Source organism: Euphorbia lathyris, chromosome 7, assembly GCF_963576675.1.
Source record: "Euphorbia lathyris chromosome 7, ddEupLath1.1, whole genome shotgun sequence".
NCBI lineage: Eukaryota > Viridiplantae > Streptophyta > Magnoliopsida > Malpighiales > Euphorbiaceae > Euphorbia > Euphorbia lathyris.
In genome coordinates this window covers 53,157,676-53,182,155 of record NC_088916.1, presented here as the reverse complement: position 1 = coordinate 53,182,155, position 24,480 = coordinate 53,157,676, and the positions used below count along the sequence as shown (strand labels likewise).

Genomic DNA, 24,480 nt, shown 5'->3' with positions numbered 1-24,480 from the left:
GACCTAGGAAGCTGAGTGAAAGAAGACTCAGCATGAAGTTTGGCAAGCAAACAATGGCAGTTTCTATCAGAGTAAAGCTAAATGATCAAAAAGACAGCATGAATGATCCGTTAGCTAAAAGACAAATTAGACAACTGTTTGGACCAATAATAGTGGCTTTGAATTACGCAAAAGCCAAATTCCAAGATGCATGGGTCAACTGTTCGTTGCTAAAAGACAACTGCCGCAAGAAAACAAAGTCTGCAGGAAAAAGACAAATCTGACGTCTGAAGAATTCAGAAGACAGGATTGGCCTGCACATCTGAAGCTAACCAGAAGTTTGTCCCCCCAAAAGAGCCGTTTTGGACTCAACGGACAAATCAAATTCAAATGATTTGTCCCTCACATTTCAACTATAAAAAGGACAAGGATTTCATTTGGAAAATAGCCGATTTACAGAAAATTACATGTGAGAAAGATACAAATTCAAAGCACTCAAAACAAAAGAGAAAGCTTACACCAATCTTCTATTCTTTGTGTAAATGCTAGATTGATTGATTGTAATCATCTAAAGTGTTCTTTATCTTAAAAGGAACAAGTGTGTAATCAATTGTAATATTGAGAGTGTACGTGCTGAGTACTTGTTATTTAGCACTTAGTGGTAGAGAAATCTAAGTGCTGGGTTGTAGCATTTAGTAGGAGTTGAGTAGACGAATAGAGGAAGGTACTCTTGCATATTCAACTGCCTGTAATCGGTTTGTGCTCTACCCTTAAAGAGCTCAGTATTGGATTCTGAAAGCCCGGAGGATTATGGGGACTGGACGTAGGCGGAGAGGCCGAACCAGGATAAGTGATACTGAGTAATTTCTAAGTCTCAAATATATATATATATATATATATATATATATATACATGTGCTTGTGTTGCTTGTAATATTTACTCAGCATATAAACTGTTAGAAGCTGACACTGAGTAAATTGGAGTGCTGAGTTGGAAGCTGACCACATAAGTGTCAATTCCCAACTCTAAAGTAAAACAGTCTTAGTCAGCAACTGACTAAAGCTGTCTTACATTAAGTTCGGCCAAGCTGACCAAAGCTGAGTTAATAAACTCACCAAAATAATTAAGTCAGCAAGATTAATTAGCGAAAAAGTTGTATTAGTTCCTAACCTCCCCCTTGGAACTAATCACACGGGACCAACAAGAATGACCAACATGAGATATAAGGATGGTGTTTCCATTACCTACTGTATTTTTTTTGGGACCATCATATTTATAATGAACATTGAAATTTCCCAAATGCGTAGTTAAATGGTGAGTCATACTAGAATCAACGACCTAGTTAGTCGAGATTAGGTTAGGCGATGCATCCATATTAGAGGACAATTTGAATGAGTTTCTATGATTACGGTTGAGCTTCGATGGGGAACTCCCATGCAATATGTCCAACTAATTTACAAGTGTGACAAATCAGTGAACTGACATCAAGAGGAGCAAAATAGTGGCATTTAAACGATTGGAATACTAGCCTGAAAAATTACCACATTTATGTCCTCTTCCCCTAACATTGATTTGAGAAAAATAGTGTATAGAGGGAGAGAAGGACAATACATGTGATTCATAAGACAATTGAGGCTCCTCACTTATAAGTAAACCAATTAAATTATGAAAAGAGTCAAACTTTAATCGTGCTTCATAAAATTCCTATAGGCATGGCTGAGATCGTTAAGGGCCGCTTCTACCAACTCATGTTAAAAAAAACTAGATGTTGAAGATTGGTTGATTGATCATTGATGAGTTTTACAGATTGAAAATAAGACATGATACTTTCATTCTTCCGTTTAAGATTATGCACCTGATACTTAAGATATCTGATTCGAGATTTAGACCTAGGGGAATATGCTTTAGCAAGCTTTTTTCCGACAACACTAGTTGTTTCGTCTCCAACAACTTGAGGGAAGACATTTTTAGATAATGGCGAGATGATCCAGCTAAAGACTTGTCGGTCCGAGATTCCATAGGCCGGATTGGCATCTCTGGTCAGTAATTCCTTAGCAGGAGATGGAATGGCTGCATCAAAATATCGTGCCAACCTTTGGCCTTTCAAAAGTGGCATCAACAGTGTCATTCACAGGAAATAATTTGTCAACATTAGTTTCTAAAAAATTTGGTGGGTGATGTTTGGAGTAAAGAAAGGACTGGCGACAAGGGTGTTGGTGTTTGAGGCGGTGGCGAAAGTTCATTGGAGATGGTTGGAGAAAACTCAAGAGAGAGAGAGAGAGAGAGAGGAGCACGTCTGAGAGAGTTAAAAATGGTTAGACTTCTTGGGACTCTGATACCATAAAGCATTTTGATTTCAACTCAGTATTTTGGATAGATAGAATTTGGTTTAATAAGATTTACAAGATACCAATTAGAACAAACTATATTTGAATACAAAGAAATCTAAACTAATTCAAATATAAAATATCTAAACATGGTTTACAAATAACCATTCCATATCATATATTACATTGCTTTACAACCAAACATGGTAATAGAATTACTATCTCCTTCTATTATATTACATTACATTAGATTACAATACAACACAACACAACGTACCAACCTAAAAATTTTAAACTAAAAAATTTAGATCCAAGAATAGCTTTTATTACTATTACAATTACTACTATTATTATTATTCTAGACTTCTATTATTCCAATTATATTAAGTAGAAATAACATGAATAAAATATGTTGGCCACAATTCTCCATCTCTTTATCTATCTTCCCCAGAATTGATGACATGCGAAGGGAGACGTGGTGAGGCGAGAATCTCCAGACCAGTAAGTTTGAAATTGGTCAATCCAATGCCACTAGACATGTCAACTGGTTTATTATCTGGAGTTGATATTTCAAAAGCATGTAATATATTAGCCAATGTAAAATGTAGCATATGTACTCCATAAGATGTTGCTGGACATCCCCTTCTACCACCTCCAAATGGAAACAACTCAAAATGTTTACCCTTAACATCAACCTCTTTATGATTTGTTAAAAACCGTTCCGGCTTAAATTCCGACGGATCCTCCGGCCATACATTTGGGTCTTTGTGAATCTTCCATAGGTTTATCATAAGCCACGTGTCCTTTGGAATGTGGTAGCCTCCTATAGTACAATCTTCGATAAATTTACGGGGTCCAAAGAATAAATGCAGGTGGATGAAGCCTTAATGATTCTTTTATTATTGCTTGAAGATAGATAAGGTTGCTTATGTCTTCATCATTCACCATTCTTTCCTTCCCAACAAAAGTGTCAAGTTCTTCTTGGGCCCTTTTAAGTACATGCTTGTTATTAAGCAATAATGAGAGTGCCCATGTTAAAGCAACAGCTATTGTTTCGTTGCCGGATATCAAACCCTGTCAATCAAAATTTTGGTTTGTCTATATTGGTTAAATATTTTATATTGATAAATTAGGAAGTATATGACTATTAGTTAGACATTTATTTATAATATTATTAGTTGTTGATGAATCACCCCAAATAGATAAAGAAAAGAGTTTTTTAATTTCTAGGAATAAGGTACCAAAATAGCATTAAGATTTTTGAAAAAGTGTCAATTTAGCCACAAATTATAAAAGATAAACATTTTAGCCTCAATATTTGTGAAATAGTTCCAATTTCCGTTACTCAAGACTATAATTGCAGAATATCACAATGTTGAGGCTAAAATTGAGATATTATGTAGGCGGGGACTAAATTGACAGTTCTCCGTAAACTTTGATGCTATTTTGATACCTTATCCCTAATTTTATTATCAATGTTTAAATTTATTTCTATCTTTTTTTAGAAAAGTGTAAATTTATCCTTAACGTTTAAATGGTAAAATTTAGCACCAATTTTTTTTTTTTTTTTTTTTTTAAGAAAGATCAATTACATATTGAAATATTGAATCAATTCATTTTACAATTATTTAAAACATTATTTGACTGACATATCAACTTTCAAACAAATTTTATCAATAAATTAATTAAAACAATGTTATGAATTTTGATAGATTATTTATAACTTTGTTAATTACACAGTAAATATTTTAAATACTTTTACAAACTTTTATGATTAACTTAAATGTAATAAACTATTCATTGACATTTTTTTTTTTGTTGGTTGTTTGTATCAAAGTTAACATTCTAGACACAATTGATGTTTTGAAAATCTAATGTGCCAATCAATCTGTCTCACCAAATTTTCCGTTACGTTAGAAAATTTAAACAATCTCTTCAAATTTATCTTAAAAATGTTAGCAATAATTTAAATAATCCGTTTGTTAAGGATAAATCTAACGAACTTAGACCTTAAGCAAATAAGAAAGAAAATATAAAAACAAGAAGTTACCATGCATGAAGCTTTAGTGATTGTATCAGCATCATAACCTTCAAGATCTTTTCCATCAAGAAATGAAATCAAGCTATCCATGAAATCTTTATCTTCTTTATACTCTCCAAATAACCTTTTCTTCTTATGTTCATCAAGCCATTTCCCTAAAATATCATCCAATTCATTAGCTATTTTCTTCATTCTCTTCTCATGTCCACCCAAATCAATCCATCCCAAAAATGGGACAGCATCCCTCAAAACAATGCCCCCTAAACACCGAAACGATTCCTCCATATATTTTTGAAACCGCCTCCTTTCTTTCTCGTCAACGGAAAACTTATCACCGATAATCATCCTAAGATGAACATTCAAATTCAAATCATATAACCATTGCTTCATCTCCACAACCACTCCACCTTTCCTCCACAACTCCTTGATCGAACGTTCCACTTCCTCGATTCTAATATACTTCAACATCTCAATTCGACGGTTAGAGAGAAGTTCTAAAATAGAAAACTTTCTCATCTCTCGCCAATATGGACCGTCGGGAGTGAAAGGAAATAAGGCGTGCTCGTAGCCGATGTATTTCGCGGCTACGAGGGAGGGACGAGCGGTAACATTGGCGTCAATATTTCCTTTGTGAGCTCAGAACTACTCACTACTAACAAAGATTGTGTGCCTAGTCGGAGGGTGAAGATTGGGCCATGCTTGTCGGCTAGGGCAGCTAGTGCTATGTGAGGAACATTGGGTGGTGATAAAATAGGTAAATGGCCAATTAATGGCCATGCTTTTGGCACTAGAGGGGCTAGTTTGGCCTTAATGGAAGCCTTATTAGAGTTTTTTGTCTTAATTAGATAGGAGGAGATGATAATAATAAATATGGCTAAGATCACAATTCCAAACATGGTTTGTAACAAGAATGGAAGGGTGGATTTCAACTTTGGGGATATTGGATTTATATATACATGTCATCACTGTTTCTATTTGAAGAATTTAATTTCGTATCCATATTATTTAATTTCCATGAACTCTAGTGGGGTTCCATGATGTGATTGATTGATATATTAAATTAAATTCATAACACATGTTTATTTGCTTCTTATAGTACTAAAACATATGGATACAGTTCCTTCAAATAAAAAAAAAATGTATGGATAGAGAGACAGCAGCTGAGGAAAAGAAGGTGGCATTTATTTTAACACCTGAAAGGGGTTAAATAACTGGTCGACTTAAAGAGGTTGGTTTACATTTCATTACAACATATATAATATATGGTTTCATTACCGAAATATCTTTACTATATAGTTCAAACCACGAATTGCAAACAAACTGTTATGCGAAGCAACTGCGGATACCTCTGAACACAATTTTTGCTGCGAACAACTGCTGCGATTTTCGATCGATTCTTTCATCAAATTCAATAACAAATGTCGGAAAGAATATAAGTTTCAATCTCTTTGCATCTAATAACATGAAATCATATGCTTTTTGGGATTTGTTAGGATTTAAGGTATAGTTTTTCGTATGATTTAGAGTTAGGGTTATGTTTAGTATAGCTTTCAGATGTATTTGTATGATTGAATGTGTTAGAAATACTTTTATTTCCGCAGCTCGATAGTTTCGCAGTCATGAAAAACTTTCTACAGTGGAAGCAACTGCGGAAGAAATTCATATTTGTTGATATGAAACCAATTTTGCAAAAGGATGTGTAATTTAAAGAAGAAGAATAAATGGAGAGATATGTACTTTGGAGGAAGTTGGATCTTAACTCACAAACAAATATATGAAGCTTTCGAGAACACAAATTGGCATAATGAAGAATACTATGATGTAGTATTCACAGTGATGTTGTATGTTATATATTACGTCTTCTTTACTATCGATCCATCTCATTCGATCGATAAAAATATCATCGACCTCACTGACTTTCCTAAACTGTTTGATAAGTTTCCATGAGGAGTAGTTGCTTGGGAGGAGATGTATAGGACCATGCGAAGGGCTATAACCGGTTCTTCGAGAAAAGAGAAGTTTGAGAATTTCAGTAAAGGAAAGATCGATAACAACATTCCATTTCAACTAAATGAGTTAGCGCACACATTCTGTGTAGGGTTCGTACACAAACACACACACACACACATGTGTGTGTGTGTGTATTATTGAATTTAGATTTGTATCAACATAGTTTAAGTGATTTGAACTTTTGTACATGTTTGTTTGGATACTGGAGATATGGAAGGCACCACGTAAATTCTATGTCAAGAGAGCAAGTTTCGTCCTCCCACGCTTGAGTATATGGATAATGGTAAAAAAAACCCGATATTCAAAGAAGTAGCGGGAGTGTTCAGTGTAAGTAAATAAAATGTTTTGTGCATATGCACACCTTTAATGTGTTTTGTCTAGTTTGTGCTTTTTTTTTCAATTGATTGGATATTATGTTTTGTATTTATATGAAGCTCCAGTTGTTATGGAGGATGAAGGAAAAAGTATGTGTGTGCTATAAGAGATTCCATGACTATATCAACAGCCGTGCGGTGGATCTACAAAGTTTATTTGAGATTTATGAGACCTTGGAAGAAGAAGATGGAAAAGGACGAGGAGGAGGAGAAGAGGAGGAATAATAATAAGAGGAGGAGGAGGAGGAGGAGGAGGAGAAGAAGCATAGTGAGGAAAAGAGGAAGATAAAAGGTTTATAAACAGAGATGAAAGAAGAGCAGAGGGAAAAGCTACGACTTCATCTACTGAAGCTGAAGTCAGAGATTAAGGCGGAGGTCATTCCAGAGTTGGAGAAAGAGATCATGAGAGAGATAAGGGGAAAGCTGAGGGCAGAGCTGAGGGAAGGGATAAGGGGAAAGTTGAGGAGTTCTTCTAGTGGGGAAAAGAAAGCCATCTTGATCGTTTGTCCAACCCGGGAACCGATAAAGGGAATACAATAACTTGTCAAGTCCTGGACTCGATGGTAATATGTAGTTCATTTCAAAGTGAAGCTAGTTTTGGTGGACTAAATGAGACGTGCCAAGCTCCATTGACTCTAGGGGATGGATTCGCTAGTCCTCCATTAATGTTTCCCTATTGACCCCAACACAAGCAAGAAATTATTGACTCAAGCCTCCTATCGAGTAATTTCCAAACTCGTTATATATTTTGTTAACTTACTCAAATTGAGAGCTATGACAACCTTGTTGGGAAGACATTCATTAAATGTTCCTATCCTAAGGTATCACCTCATTAGGAGGATCTTGAGGTTAGGGAAGTGTACCAAGAATAATATCGATATGTGGAGCAAAGAGGGGGGTCGTTAGGAAGCTCGAAATCGGTTGACCCCAAAGCATAGTGGAATTATGGAGGACCTAAAAGCAAAGTGCACCCTCTATAAGCGTGTGGTACAACCCTTGAGCAATGACAGAGAGCCTAAGTAGAAAAATGAGCATGAAGTTCCTGTGGTACGAGTCCGTGAGATAGCGAATTCGTTGATCGCCTTGGGCCTCAACAAGTTATTAATGGTCGGGAGTGGTTCCATTGAGCTTAAGGTTGGCAATGGAGTTATTGGATGGGCAGAGCGGACAACACATGTAGGGGAAACATGTTGTTTCTTATCCTATGCCAGAGTTGGGGTCCAAATCTTTTCAAGAAAAGGAGAATGATGTGGACATCTCCTTCAAGAATCCAAGCCAAGATGGAGGAAGACCTCACACCTACATGTAACATCAGCCACACGCCGTGTGAGCAGTGTGTTGGATGAAGAGAGGCATGAAGAGGGATCCACATAGCGTGTTAGAGGGGCCACACATCGTGTGGATGGCTTGCTAAGCTCCTTGAATTTCTACGGAAATTCACACGACGTTTGGCTTTCCTTCACACGTTTTGTGACCTGTGAAATGGAGACATGGAAGACTCTCATCGTCGAGCAATGAGCGATCGGAGAAATTAACCACACGGTGTGTCAGACATGTCACACACCGTGTGAAATGACTTCCTCACCAAGGTGACGAAGCTGCCAGATTCCTGTTTTGAGCCTTATTACTATTTCTCCATTCTGATATTAGTGTTCTACCATTGAGGCTTATTTACCATTCTAACACTTAGCCATTTCACCCCACATTACCCCTATTCCTTTATTTATGAAATGTAATCCTAGTAAGGGCTTTGTAGTCTTTTGTATTTAAATTACGGGAGGTATTTAAACTCCAACTTTTATAAGAATGATCATATTTGTCAATCAAAATACAAACTTCTCTTAAAGGACAAGGTTTCTACCTTCTTATATGAGATTCACTCCTTCTAGTTCAAGTTAGTAAAGAACTTCTTTATTGATTTCAGATGAAAATCAACACCTATAGTCATAAATTTGTATTATAATGGTACAAACCTTAGGCCAAATCTCCGGTGATTTGGGTGTCTCTTATAGGATCAAAAGAGCAACTCAAGCTTTGGTGTGACTTGTCAAATTCACTGAGGGTTTTGGATTGTTAGAAAAGAAAAATAAAAAATGCCTACTCCAAACGCATCTATATCATGGTTGTTTTTAATCTTTTAGTTTCACTAGTACCACCTCTCTATCATTGGTCACTTCACCTCATCTCTAGTTGATAAGTAATTTCGTTCTTATTATGTGTTTCTTTCCGGTACTTTTAAGTATCTTAATTAATAAGACTGTTAACTAGTTAGCATATCTTTTGGCTTCCAACTCTGTTTATAAGTGGTAATTTCAGTTTGGGATTCGCCCGACACCCTTTAGACGGATCATTTTCTAATTAAAACTTTTTGCATACATTAGGACTCGAACTCAAAATCTAGTTTAAGCGAATTGATTCGTTTAACCACTCAAACCAACCTTAATTGATTGACTAACTTAGTTTTGTTTATCAAGGCTTTGATTTGAAAAGGGACATGTAGTACAATTTAATCTTTTTTTTTTTTTTTTTGGTAGAAAGTACAATTTAATCTTTAATTTGAAAATACAATATTGTCTTTCATAAAATAATAATTAGAAGAAAACAATAACTAAAAACACGAGGCTACAGATCATAAAATGATTGGGCTCCTTTAAATGTTGTGCAATAAAAAATCTCCGCCAGCACTGAAATGGATCTCCTTTAGTTTATTCGAGAACATCTGTGCAAGGACAAGTGACCCTACACAACTTTTCAGCAAGAAGAAAAGAAATCAATAAAACGATTTCATCAGATTTCTGGTCCAAAATTGTAATAAAATTAAAAGAATATTATATATAAAAAGTGTTCTCATTAATTTTCTTTTTCTTTTATACACATTATAAAACTCAGATCGGACTGACTGGTTCGACCAGAAACTTGCCAAAAAAAAAAAAATTAGGTCGGTTTACCATTTCAGTGCAGCATTCGCATCACTCACATCGTGCAGCTGCACGGCTAATATGATGGTGATTTAGGGATGGCAACGGGTAGTATACCCGCGGGTACCCGACACTACCCGACCCTAATGGGACTACCCGTACCCTGTATAAAAGGGTATGGGACGGGTATGGGATCAAAACCATTACCCGTTAGGGTAATGGGACGGGTATGGGAATACCCCCTAGGGTACCCGTTACCCGTCATAAATTTTTTATATATTAATAAATATAATTGTTTTTTTTAGATGTAAGGCTTGAGATTTGAATTCCAATATTTTGTTTTTTTAACCATTGAGTGATACCACTAAGCTATTTTATTCTTATTAATTAAGGTTCAATTTGTTCAATTTTTAGATAGATGATTTATTAAATTTATACTTTGTTAAATTTGTAATATTTTTGTTTTATTTATTGATTATTAACGGGTAAGGGTACCCGCGAATTAAATGGGAAGGGTATGGGATGCAAAAAGTAGACGGGTACGGGTAATTAAAAAATAAAATGATAAGGGTTTGGGATTGGCATTGGCATTACCCGCGGGTACCCTACCCGTTGCCATCCCCAGGTGATTCGATTGCACCCCTATACGTGAGAGAGACTTTCCTCTGATAATTGGTTAAAAGCTTGCACTTTTCTTATAAACTAATGAAAAATTTCATTTCTTTCCTATGTGGGATGAATATCTAATTTGTTTTTATCCTCCTCAAAACCATTTTAAGTGGTTCACAGTATCAATTTTTCATTCATTACGTGTCCGTTTTGAATTTATAATATACCGTTAAAAAGATCTACTGATATAGAATGTGTTGACGTGCTTCAAATTATTTTAATGTCCGTTATATATTTAAACCTCAAATTAATAAAAAATAACAAACCAGATTTTTTTATTTTAATACAAAATTTTCAACATACATTTAGTTATTTAGTTATTAGGTGAGCTTCTCTTTTTATTTATTTATTTATTTATTTTTAATTTGAAAATAATGAGTATGTTAAATCACCTTAATTTTTTTATATAAATTTATATATATATATATATATATATATATATATATATAACTTAATAAAAAATAATTTTAAATTAATTATATATATATATTTAATATATAAATATTATTTATTTATAAGGTCATCCTGTTCGACGAATTTGAGTCATTCGTCCGACCAAATGACTCCTGATCCAATTATAAATTCGGTTTGATGTTTGGTTTGATTCTAATAACATTGCTATAAAAGTGGTTCTCTATTGCTTTTTGTATTATTTTATTAAGAATAACTCCAAATTTGTTTTTTTATTATTTTCAGGGAAGTGCAAGTTTACCTCTAACTTAACAAATGATCATCTTAACTTAATGTTACCAAGCAAGATCAATTTTACTCATACCTAATAAAAACTTTGAACCGATTGGTTTGATAGTTATTCAATTGTCATATCAAATGTTCCAAATAAGTTTATCGATAAATTAAAGGAGTTTCGTGCATTTTGTCAAGTTTATCTTAATTGCTTAATAGCATATATAGTAAAAATTTAAGGCAATTTTTTTTATAATTAACTTGTATCTGGTACACTTGAATATTAATATATTTTATACATAATTAATCTTTGAAATATCTGATATGAAATAGTACATCAAAGAACAGTAAATCAATCTATTTAAATTTTATTTTAAATTTGAATAAAATTGATTTTATTTGACAACTTTAGAAGGAAAAGCCAAAAGTTTCTTAAAATCAATTTGTCACTCCTTATTTATAATTCCTACCATTATATTATTTGCTATTTTTCTATTACTTTGTTTTGGATCCATTTTAGCCCTATTGCATTTAGGGAAAATTACACAGAAATTCATATTTTAAAAACTATTTACAACTATGTCAAGTCATAATTTTAGATTATATCAAACTAGTAAAATCAGTACTTTCAATATATTTTAAGGATTAAAATTTATAAATTAGAAGTCTGGAATATATTTTCGAGGGTTTATGATTTATGAATTGGAGTCTAGAATTTTTAAATTATGGTATAAAATCATAATATATAGAGAATAACGACATATTAAGAATTAAGTTTGGTGATATGAGTTGTAATTTTATACTTAATTATGATATTCATGTATTTGACCCTTGCATTTATTGGGCTTTAAGGTCTTTTATAGCCTAAGGTTTGAGGGCTTTAAGGTCTTATTGGGCTTTAAGGTCTTTTATAGCTTAAGGTTTGAGGGGTTAATTATGGGGTCAAATACATGAATATCGTAATTAAGTATAAAATTACAACTAAATCATATCACTAAACTTAATTCTTAATATGTCATTATTCTTTATATATTATTATTTTAAACCATAATTTAAAAATTCTAGACTCCAATTCATAAATCATAAACACTATAAAATATATTCTAAACTTCTAATTTATAAATTTTAATCCTTAAAATATATTAAAAATACTGATTTTACTAGTTTGATATAATCCAAAATGATGATTTGACATAGTTATAAATAGTTTTTAAAATATAAATTTCTGTGTAATTTTCCCTTAATTATGTTATAATGTTTATTGGGCTTTAAGATCTTTTATAACTCATGTTTTTTTTTTTTATAAAGAATGCATCTTTTATGAAATAAACAAAAAGCACTACTTTGTAGGCTTTGGTTTTCACTTTTTAGGATTATTTTCTTCAAGTTTAGTTTGCGAAGAGTTTGATTTTTTGTTAGTTTAAGATTAAAACTATCATTTCGTGTAGGATTCATATTATATTAACCGATGATAATATACATCTTCGCCACTAGTTCGAATGAGAGAGAAAATGAAACAAAATGAGATGATCATCTACGAGCACCAACTAGATCTAATGTTGCCGCTTCTTTCTTTCTTTGTTCGTAGAGGTATTGAAAGAGTTCAATTTGATCTAGATAGAGTACTCACAATAGGTGGAGAATTATGTTAGTGACTTATTCATGTAGTTTTTTCATCCGGTGATTGACAATAAGTCGAAGCATATGCACTAGGAACATGTCCCACTTTTTAAGATGTTAACGAGGTTATCCCATAAACCACCAAAGCAGAGACATCATTACCTGAAAGTGTCTACTTCAGATTTAATTTGTATGGATTATATAAGTTTAACCCCCAATTCTTAAATGCATAACTCCGCCACTCCAAAAAAGCATTAGTTAAGAATATAGTAAAGCAAAATGGATTCTTTTTATTTTTCATCCAACAAAAACTGAATGTACACCACTTTCTTTACTTTTTATTTTTTATACATGAACTCACACAACTTGAGATAAAATTAAGGTCTCAATCATGTACACAAGTAACATAGAATTAGGCATGAAAACTTCACTAATTACTGGTATAGATAAGCAGGCAAACGAGGTTTAAGCAGAACTTCAATAGGAGTAACTTTGCTATTTGTTAATCCAGCACTACTCCTCATATCAAGTTCTTCATTTGATGGTCTTGACATCTCAAAAGCCTGCAAAAAACTTGCAAGCAGTAAATGGTTCATAAGAATGCCCAAACCTATCCCAGGACAAGCCCTCCTGCCAGCACCAAAAGGGATGAGCTCATAATGCTGACCCTTCACATCAACACCTTTGTGTTTGTTGAGAAATCTCTCCGGTTCAAATTCGGATGGGTTCGACCACACGCGCGGGTCCCTATGGATCGTGTAAAGGTTAACCAAAAGGCGAGTGCCTGCGGGGATATGGTAACCACCAATGGTGCAATCCTCGTTGAATTCTCGTGATGTGAGTCCTCCTGCTGGGTGCAGTCTCATTGTCTCTTTAACTATTGCTTGTAGATATACAAGTTTTTCGATGTCTGATTCGGTTACTAGTCTTTCTTTTCCAACTTGAATGTCTAATTCTTCTTGAGCCTTTCTTAGTGCAGTTGGATGGTTCATTAGAAGTGCTAGCCCCCATGTTACACTAACTGTTACTGTATCAGTTCCTCCTGCAATTAGTGTCTACAAAACACAACTTATAGTCAAGCATTGAACAATTTCATGATAACATTTTAGGACTTTTTGTTACTAGTGAAATACAAGTTTATGGTAGTTGGACAAACCTTTTACCATTTGAGGGTAGCTTGTAAACTATTTACGGGTTTAGGGTAGTCAAATAGTGTGTCCGTAAGTCAAAGTAGTGTCCATCAATGAAAATCATGGATAGATTCTCTTATATATATTAGTCTATAATTTTGACTCATTGACGCAACATTTGACTACCCTAAATCTGCAAATAGTTTACGATCTACCCTAATATGGTAAAAATTATCGAGTGGTCATAAATTGGTGTTTTACTAAAGTTGTAATTGAGACTAGCCGAGTTTTGGTTTACTCATACTCGACTTGTAGAAAAATGAACGAGTTTGAATTTGGTTCAAGTTATCATGTTCAACCTCGACTCACCATCCTATAGTCCAAGTATGATTATGGACTTTTGAACCGAGTTTCATCATATTCAAACTCGATCCGTTTACGAACCGAGCCTCAAAATCCCGTACAAGCTCAGTTCATTTATAAATTGTGCAGATAATTTAGTGGGAGACTTACCATAGCTGTGACTTTCTTGACTAAATCAGCATCATGCCCAAAAATATGAGGACCATCAATAACAGAAAGCAAAACATCCATGAAATCTTGCTGTTTGTGATCTCCCTTGCTACGATGCTCATCTAACCACTCACTCCCAATTCTGTCAAGTTCCTTAGCGTTTCTCTTCATAGCCTTCTCAAATCCACCGAAATCCAACCACCCCATAAAAGGAAGAGCATCCCTCAGCACAAACAGCCCTGCCAAGTGAAAGAAGTCCCTGAATGTCTTCTTCAACTTCCATGCTTCACCTTCTCCCCCATTGCCTGCAGAACAATACCTCTTCCCTGCAATAAGAGTATCAAAATGGATTATCGTATCATAATCATAACCGTGTCACCCGATTATAGGGTAAATTACATAGGTGGTGTATTATGTTTCATATTTTGGTGTACAACCTTCAATTTTGCATACAAAACTGTATAGGCAGTAAATACGACTGTTTAACGCGAAGTCATCACGTTGACCGGTACACTTTGGTGGGAAGTTTTATATGCAAAAGAAAAAAAGTTGTACACCAAAATATGAAATTGTCTCGGTAAATCGTGTACCTGCAACCATCCTGAGAATCACGTCGGCGTTTATGTCATTAAACAAACTGGACATGTCAACCAAAGTTTGGCCTGCTTCATCTTTCTTAATCGTCCATAACTTGTATACGTTCTTTATTGAATCCTTCACCTCCGATGCTCTAATATGTTTTAATAGCTCAAGCCGGCGGTTAGAGAGCAACTCTAAGGCTACTATTTTGCGCATCTCACGCCAGTAATCACCATAAGGAGAGAATCCAAAGTTCACAAAATCATAACCCAAAATTCTCGCAGCTGTGAATTTGGGGCGAGAAGATACTGCTGCATCGTTGATGGTGAATAGTTCCTTAGCTAATTCCCAGGAATTGACTATTAAAGCTGGGTATATCCCAATCTTGATGGTGAAAATAGGTCCATATTTGTCTGCTAATTCTGCTAATCTTATGTGGGCAAGCTCACGGCCTGCTAATAAGGGAAGATGACCTATAATTGGCCACGCGCCGCCTGCTTGTGGTGGTGATTTGAGTTTAGACGATCGGGGCTTCGTAATTAGGAGATAGTAATAGTAGTAAAAGATAAGTATGACAGTGATTCCAATGGCAAAAGAATTCAGAGAAGGAGACATTATTAATGGTAGTGAGTTAAACAGTGAAGGATTTCATGTTTAAATACAAAGGAGTTATCACTAAAACTATGTTTGGATGTACTAAAACTACCAATTCTTTTCTCTCAATATAAAATATTAGGAATGAAAAATTAAAAATTGAACAAACCAACAAAAATGGTTTTGGCAAAATTAAAAAGATTATAAATGGACAAAATGGTGCGAGTGTAAGCCTACTAAGTTTCTATCACTCCAGATTTCCTTTCATTTATGTTCACTTGGTCATCCGTTCGTTGCTTTTTGCTCCGACCTTATCCCGACCTCACGTAGTCCAAATCAAGTCATTACAAGCTCATCAGATTCCCTTTGAATTATCCTTGAACCAACACATTCAGATATCAATTATAACAGTTTGGTCCAATATCATATTTATGTTTGTTCTAGCACAAAGGTAACACTTTAAGTTTTACAACTTCAAAACGTGTGTATGTGTATTGGATACACACCCTATTAATAAATAATAGTCACTCTTTCTACATTTCAAATGTGAGATTCAGTTTATTCTTGTCTATCCTCATCCCTAAGACCCCGTTCAGATCTTCTACCCTGATGCAACTCATTCTGTACCATAGTCAGGGCCGGCCCTAGGCCTAGGCCCGGGGTGCACTGGCCTAGGGTCCAGGGCTGGAGGGGGCCAACAAATTTTTTTAATATTATATGTATATATGATTTTTTTTTAATATAGATAGTGATAAAATCATATATGAATACCTAAATTTGAAATGTAATGTCCTCTAGTGATAGTGATTATAAATAAAGAAACAAATAGATATTGGGCGTCAATTTAGAAGGAGGCTCATTCTAACCATAACCGAAAAACCGAAAAACCGATTTCCGAAACCGAACCGAAAAATAGGTTAACCGTAACCGATGGACTAGTTTACGGTTTTTCATTTCAAAAACCGATGGTTAACCGAAACCGAAAAATAAACCGATTATGTATCGATACACATAAAACTAATATAAATATATGTAGAAATTTAATTATCAATACATAAATATATATATTTATATTGAATTTTTAAGTGAACAATATTAAAATAACTTAAAATTTATTTGTATTGGCGATTTTGTTAATTAAATTTGAAGTTCAATAATTTTATTTAATATTTAAATAATTATATATTTATTTTAAAATGAATAATTATAGATTTAAAGTGATACGTAACTAATGGTTAACCGACCGAAGTAATAAACTAACCGAAATATGGTTAATCGAATTAAATGGAGTGGTTAATGATTTTTGTTAATGGACTGGTTAACCGATCATGTGCACCCCTAAGTAGTGGGTTGAATATTAGAAATAAAAATATAAAGAAATCAATTAAAAAAGTTTATCATTGAAGATAAGCACAAAACAAAGTCTTGCTGAGCCACAAAATGGCAAGCTAAAAGATAATATGATGAATTAAGTAATGTATGTTTTTGTTTGTTTGTTTGGAAAAACTTGCCATCCTTACCTTTCCTTTCTCAATTCCAGCACGCCTCCATTTACTATGTTTTTTTATTTATTTTTGGGCTAATGCTTTCCCAGCCCCGTCTAAATTGGTCCTCAACTCATTGAATGTCATATTTACCCCCTTAACTCCATAAAAGTGGTATTTCTCACCCCCTCAACTTGTCCATTTATCCCCCAACTCATAGAATGTTCTATTTACCCCTTAACTCCATAAAAGTGGTATTTTTCACCCCTTACAATCTGTTATCGAAGCCTAAATTGATAACTTTTTTTAAATGTTAAACCTATATTTATGCTATTTTGTAAGTGGAACCTAAATTGATACTTCTCCAAAAATCATAGGCCTATTTTGGTACATTATCCCTACATATAATGTATTTAACTTGTTTATATTAATGTTCTTGTTATTTGTATTTTTTATTCGTTCTTTCTCTTTTCAACTTTTTTTACTACTATAAAGAGATAAGAAATACCATTTTTATGGAGTTAAGAGGGTAAATAGGATCATAAGTGGTTAGAAATACCACTTTTATGGAGTTAAGAGGGTAATAGGATATTTGATGAGTTGAGAATGAGTAAAATGACAAATTTGAACAAGTTAAGAGGGTGAGAAATACCATTTTTATATAGTTAAGGAGGTAAATAGGACATTCGATGAGTTGAAGGGGTAAAATGACCAATTTGAACAAGTTAAGAGGGCTGGAGAAGCATTAAGCCTTTATTTTTTTAGATTTTAAGTCAGTCAACAAGAAAGTGTTATAATCTTTAGGATTTGTAAGATTTATTAGGAAAATAAGATGTTTTCTATAAAATTTGAAATATTTTACTATGCTTACTGTTCAATGTAAAGAGATCAATGCTTTAAATAATGCAGTACCGTTCCTACTTAATAAAATTATATTAATAATATCATCAATTAGTTTTTTTGTTTGTTTGTTTGGAAAAGCTTGCCATCCTTTTCCTTGGTCAATTCCAGCACACCTTTATTTACTGTATTTTATGTATTTTTTCATTTATTGTTTGGTTTACATATTTTCATTTCAAATCCGCTTTTATTTAAAAATTAAATAATAAAAATAAATAATGAATCTTTCGATTAAAGAAAATCAGTGGAGGCTAAACTCGAAGCAATACAAAAAGAAATTAACAAGCTTAGAAGCACCATTGGCGAGGCAGGATCGACACATAGCATCATGACATCACAAATGTAGAAATACAATGCAAATGCATCACACATATAACATCTTACAACGAGTGTTTCGACACTTTCTCTAATATTTTTTATCGTCCCTTCGAAAGTCCACATGCCCTTTCAATATAACTTTTTAATGAAGAGTGGACACAATTGAAATTTTTTGAGATCATATGTTGAATTTTCACCATAAAATTAGGATTAATGATACTTACCGAATTAGTGGATGCTGCCAAAGGAAGTGGTGATTCAAAAAGTTCTAAACAATTTACCTGTCTTTTTAGAATGTGAAATATCATTTAGTTTTAAGATACCCTATATCTACCGAATAATATTTATCTAAATATGTAAATATAAGTCACATTACTAATATCTAATAATTGTTAAAGTAAATTGAATAAACTTAATGAACAATGCTAATTATTAAGAGGAGATTTTGAAAAACTTAGACTTGAATTGCTAATAGTATCTTAGATATTATATGATATATATCAATTAATTTATATAATTTAACATTGACATAAAGTCCATCTGACTCCCTATACTATGGAGCCAAACTCAATTAACTCCCCCATTCTCTTTAAATCATAAAAAAGGTCCATATATTATTGTTTGGTAGTTAATCAACCTTCTTCCTTTTATTACTATTAATCAACTATCCTCCTTTAATTACTGTTAACTACTATCCCTTCTTCTACTAACACATGCGGTTGTATATGAGATTTTTTAGCTCTGAGACATTCAAGATGTTGGCTTATAACTACCTTGAATCCCAAGGTCTATTTGATAAAATTAATGAGTTATTAGGAGATGCAAAGATGATTGTTACTGAGCATTTGATGCCGATGACATTTCATAAGAATCTTATTGTCTGCTTGTCTGCTTGCAATCGTGGGAATCCTATTGTCTGCTTGGAGAGACTAATTGCAGCTCTTGAAAAGGCAAAAAAGGCTGCTTGGAGAGTCTGATTGCAGCTCATGATTCATTCTGATTTTTTTCTTTCATGTCTTTTACATTTTGGCGTCGAAATGGTTTCTAATAAAACCCGACTGTAGAATTATGAACTACTAATCAGTTATCCTCATTTTTACTATACATTGCAATTATCCTCGATATGCAAGGCATAAAAAGTGTTCGCCAAAACGCCACAAAGAACTTCCAATTGAAGTCTACTGTTGTCGCATGCGAAGAAGGGAGAGCAGTCGGCAGTTAAGAGGAAGGAGTTTATTAGCCACTTAAAAAAATGTATAGGGAGGTTTTTGATGATTTGAAAAGAATGGATACCTAATTGATTTTAGCTCTATAGTTTAGGGGTCTAAAGAGCTTTATGAAAATATGTAACTCTCAATGAATATAATTGAACGTGAAAGCTATTAATATAGCTGTACAGAGATTGGGTAAACTAAGTTGTTACAACTGATTACAATTCAAATTTAAACCTTAAACAGAATATCTTTTTATTATCCTAATATATTGAATATTAGCAATAATATCTTATCAGCCCACCTCAAGTTAAAGGTGGGTGAAGCTTTAACTTGTCACGAAGAGGATGGAAACGAGACTTGGAGAGTGGCTTAGTGAATATGTCGGCGATTTGGTCCAAGGTGGAAAGATAGGAAACTCTCAACTCTTTCGTAGCAACCTTGTCACGGGCAAAGTGAAAATCAAGCTCCAAATGCTTTGATCGTTCATGAAAGATTGGATTCGCTGTTAGATAGGTAGCACCGCGATTGTCACACCATATGGTAGGCGTTGAAGTGACAGGGTATCCAATTTCAGACATTAGCGTTTTAAGCCAAATGATTTAAGAAGCAAGTGCTGCCAAGGCTCGATATTCGGCTTCAGTGGAAGAGCGAGATACAGTGCGTTGCTTCCGAGAGTGCCAAGAAATCAAGTTAGGACCAACATAGACAGCGTAACCTGATGTGGACTTCTGATCATCTATGTCACCACCCCAATCAGCATCTGTGAAGCTTGTAATACACCAATTGGTGCTCGTAGAAAAACGCAAACCATGGGACGGGGTGGTGTTAAGGTAACGAAGAATGTGTTTCACATCCTTCCAATGTTCTAGGTTTGGCTGATGCATAAACTGACTAACTTTGTTCACAGCATATGCAATGTCAGGGCGAGTAATCGTAGCATATTGTAGGCCACCAACTATGCTTCGATAAAGACCCGGGTTATCAAATGGCTCACCAATATCTTGAGATAGTTTGATTGAAGTGCATGTTGGTGTAGAGACACCTTTAGATTCATGCATAGAGGCGCGAATAAGAAGATCATGGATGTACTTGTGTGGTGGAGAAAATATGATCATGCAAATATGATCTAAAAATGTAATTAGATAAACAGTAAAGAAAAAAAAAACTTTTCAAAATTAGAGGGTTGGGTATTTCAAACATATTTTCACTGAACATAGTCTAATTTTAAGTCAAATCTATCTATTTTTGCCAAGCCAAATTCACATTGCAGAATTCAAAATTAAGCACAAATAACATAAGGCTTATAAAATACAGCTGCAGACAACATATATACTTATATAGTTCAAGTAGTACAATAGAGAGTAGCAGGTGGGCGTGGAGAAAGAAGAAGCTCCAATGGGGTAGCTCTAGGCACAGCGAGTCCAGGCTTCTCCCTCATGTCAACAGGCATACCCATCGGAGTAACCAAATCAAAAGCATGAACCATTACAGAAAGTGTAAAATGAATAGAAAAGAAAGCAAATGAAGAACCAAGGCAAGACCTTCTACCACCACCAAACGGAATCAATTCAAATTGGTTACCACTAACATCAACATCAACATGTTTTCTAAGAAATCTCTCTGGTTCAAACACTGTTGGATTTTCCCACAATTTGGGATCCCTTTGAATCTTCCACAAGTTCATTATCAACCGAGCACCAGCAGGGACATGGTATCCAGCTACGGTGCAGTCTTCTAGGCTTTCTCTGGGTCCTGAAAGTGGTGCTACTGGGTATAGACGAAGTGTTTCTTTCACTATGGCTTGGAGATAAACCAGGTTTTTTAAGTCTGATACTTGTATTTTACGTGCAGGTCCTACATGAAGGTCTAGTTCTTCTTGTGCTTTTTTTAATGCGAACTTGTTGTTCATCAGTAGTGAGATTGCCCATGTTAACATGTTGCCTGTGGTGTCACTCCCACCAGCAATCACAGTCTACAACAGTTTTCTAAATAAGTACAAATATATGATAATTGGTAGCACATTTTATAATAGTCAATGATGAGAAGCACATGTTTTTACATTTTGTATCAAATTTAACACTAACCTTTTTTTTTTTTAAGAGGTACATATTTAACTTGGGGTAATTTCAAATCAGATCTATTTTAGTTCTAAATTACCGAAATTTGAAAAAATTAATTTGATTGTTATATAATAGTCATATTAGATATTCTAGACAAAATTGTAATAATTTGTATGTGATAGACTTACTTGTTAGTGACACATTGAGTATCTAAGACGCAGTTGATATTTGGAAGGTATGACATGACAGTGAAACAACAGTCATACTAGGTTTTTCAAATTTTCGATAACATATGGATTAAATTGATATTGCTCAAAAAAATTTATAGTTAAATTTGAATCATTCCATAAGTTAAAGTTAAATCTCCATATTCCAAAATTGTTCTAAGAGTTAATTTCATATAAAACTAATTTTGCTTTCACGTTTTTAGAGATTGGTATTTAGGGTATTTTTGTTACAAAACAAACTTTGTGGTTTGCATAGTTAGTTATTTTAAGTTAATTTAACCAAATTTGATTGATAGTGATCTCAAAATTCTTGAAAATTTTCATTTTTAGGTTCTTATCGATCAAATTTGGCAAATTCTATCCAAAATGACTAATGATGTTAATCAGACTACCAATCTACAAAAAAAAAAAAAAAAAAAAAACATGAAACTACCGTGTTTTTGTTTGAAATTAACACATTATTCTAATTTTGTTTAGAATCTAAGACAAGCATAGTAAACATGATAATTGATATTGAATTTAGAAGTTAATTACCAGACAAGTAGCTTTGATGCTAGTATTCCCATCAAAAGGAAAACCTTCAAGTCTCCCTGCTTCCTCAATCGTTAACATTGCATCAATAAAATCCAAATCTTTCTCCGCCTTTACCTCCGACACACCTCTCTTCCGGCGATGCTCATTCACCCAACCTTCAAGTATACCATCCAAATCCTTCCCTGTCTTCTTCATTTCCTTCACATGTCCCTTCAAATCCAACCACCACAAAAACGGAATCGCATCCGAAACCACAAAGATCCCCAACAACCGGAAAAACTCAGCAATAGTCTCTCTACACAACACCGCCTCCTCCTCATCGGAACCGTCAGAAAAACATTTCCCAGCCACCATTCTAACAATCACATTAAGAGTCAACGCCGCCGACCACTCCTTAACATCAACAATCACAGGAAGGAAACCATTTTGAGTCCAGAGATTGTGAAGTTTTCTTATTCCTATGTCTACTTCAGAAGCATGGACGGTCTTGATTATCTCAAATCGACGGCTGGAAAGAAGCATCTGAGTTGAGATCTTTCTCATCTCGCGCCAGTGAGGGCTAAACGGTGAGAATCCGAACATGGCGTCGTTGTAGCACATGTGTTTTGTGGCTGTTGTTCTAGGACGAGAAGCAAGTGCTTTGTCTTTGCTTGTGAAGCATTCTTCTGCTATTTCGCTGCTTGAAACCACGAAAACTCGGCGGTTTCCGAGGCGGATGTTGAAGGCTGGACCGTGTTTATCAGCCATGTTTCCGAGGGTTTGATGGAGGAGTTTGTCGGAACCGGCGAGGAGATGAAGATGGCCGATTATTGGCCATGCGCCGGATGGTTCAGGTGCTTCGTTTTGGTTTTTAATTGAAGTTCTTTTCTTTCTGAGTAGTGAAATGTAGAGAAATGTTATGGAAATTAATCCTGAAAGTAAAAGTAATTGAAGATTATGATTGAGTTCTTCCATGTTTGATGTTATGAGATAAATTTAGAGAGGGTTGAGATATTATAGAGTATAGTAGTAGATTAAAGGTCAACACCAAATCAAATCCGATATTATAGAGTATAGTAGTAGAAAAACATTTCCCAACACCGTCCTAACAAGCAGCCTACATTTAATGGTGAATGACCAAATTCACATGGTCGTCAGGATCCATGTGAAAAATACTGTTCAATCTAATACTTATATATGATAGACAATCTTTGTTTAGTAGATATTGAACATCAAATTAGGATATGACAATAACAACAATCAATTTAATAACGTCGTATTATATTGTTTAATATAGTATGTAAATGTCAAAAGTCTAGCAGTTTTCTTACACGCCATGAGATTCATTTTTATTAAATTAAGAATTTATTTATTTTTGATAGTTTGATCGATTTTTCGGATCTAGACTCGTTAGGTACCTTTTAAGTGGATCCTCTTCCAATTAAACATTTTTGTAACTCGAGATCTAGTTTAAGCAACTTAAGATCTTTAACGATTCAAGAGAACTTTAACTGGTAGAATTTAGTCTTATTTTCTTTTATGAAGAAGTTAAGGAAATTAAAAATAAAATTATGGCTTCAACGTATTTTGTAAATATATTATTGTAATTTAAAAGTTTATAAATATTTATGAATGTTTATCTATTTATAAAGACTAAATTTCACTTCAAAATGGAGAGTTTGAAGTGTTTGGTTAGAAAGTTATTGTTTGTCTTTTTGGAAAAGCAGTTTTTTTCCAACAACAAACCGTAACAGCAACAAAAAAAATAGTAGGTAAAACAAACGGGTCCTACTATAAACAAAAAAAATAGTCATTTTGTTAGTTTTTTCTTCTTTAAAATGTTAATATATGTTACTAGAGGCATAACCTAACCCCATTTTAGTTTTGTAATTTACCAAATAAATTACATAATTTTATAGGTTTTTGAAACAAGAGGACTTCGATCCTTATCTTAAAATAATTAATAAATTAATTAGGTAACTATTATATGAGAATCAGATGACTAAGAATAGGTCAAAATTACAAACTCAAGCATAGCAATGAAACTAGAATTTTAATTCTGTTGGGCTGTATTTAGGCCCAATATATATAAAGCCCAATTTCTAGATCCTCTAGACAATTATATAGTTTATTCAAATAAAATACAGTAATACCTAAGACTATACTTGTTTTAAGGAGTTAATAAGGTAACATAAATGTAAATAAATATTCATGATTATTTTGAGGTGGTTAAAAGGAATAAGTTTGTTTTATGACAAACTATGAAATTATGTCCAGTTGAGGATTTGATTACTGACAGCGTTGAATCTAGTTGTTACAATTGACG

At 33.9% G+C, this 24,480-nt stretch overlaps 2 protein-coding genes and 1 pseudogene across 2 annotated transcripts; all 3 read right to left on the bottom strand.

Annotated features, from left to right (window-relative positions):
- Positions 1-2,582: 2,582 nt before the first annotated feature.
- Positions 2,583-5,250, bottom strand: LOC136201209 (cytochrome P450 CYP82D47-like; annotated as a pseudogene).
- A 7,642-nt stretch (positions 5,251-12,892) lies between these two features.
- On the bottom strand, positions 12,893-15,815 carry LOC136200875 (cytochrome P450 CYP82D47-like). Its single transcript, XM_065991363.1, has 3 exons — positions 14,856-15,815; positions 14,266-14,591; positions 12,893-13,677 (listed from the first exon to the last, which is right to left on the bottom strand). The coding sequence occupies exons 1-3, from the start codon at positions 15,457-15,459 to the stop codon at positions 13,057-13,059; spliced, it is 1,551 nt and encodes a 516-aa protein (XP_065847435.1). The 5' UTR covers positions 15,460-15,815; the 3' UTR covers positions 12,893-13,056.
- Positions 15,816-20,594: 4,779 nt separating this feature from the next.
- On the bottom strand, positions 20,595-23,191 carry LOC136201392 (xanthotoxin 5-hydroxylase CYP82C4-like). Its single transcript, XM_065992054.1, has 2 exons — positions 22,176-23,191; positions 20,595-21,326 (listed from the first exon to the last, which is right to left on the bottom strand). Exons 1-2 carry the CDS (start codon positions 23,127-23,129, stop codon positions 20,697-20,699), a joined length of 1,584 nt encoding a protein of 527 aa, XP_065848126.1. The 5' UTR covers positions 23,130-23,191; the 3' UTR covers positions 20,595-20,696.
- Positions 23,192-24,480: the final 1,289 nt, after the last annotated feature.

Bases quoted from the DNA above. Each gene is read 5' to 3' on its own strand.
- LOC136200875 (XM_065991363.1), bottom strand. From the start codon at position 15,459: ATGTCTCCTTCTCTGAATTCTTTTGCCATTGGAATCACTGTCATACTT. The intron at 14,592-14,855 runs GTACACGATTTA...CTCTTATTGCAG, and splicing joins GATTCTCAGGATGGTTGCAG to GGAAGAGGTATTGTTCTGCA. The intron at 13,678-14,265 runs GTAAGTCTCCCA...TGTGTTTTGTAG, and splicing joins TCAAGAAAGTCACAGCTATG to ACACTAATTGCAGGAGGAAC.
- LOC136201392 (XM_065992054.1), bottom strand. From the start codon at position 23,129: ATGGAAGAACTCAATCATAATCTTCAATTACTTTTACTTTCAGGATTA. The intron at 21,327-22,175 runs GTAATTAACTTC...AAACTGTTGTAG, and splicing joins GCATCAAAGCTACTTGTCTG to ACTGTGATTGCTGGTGGGAG.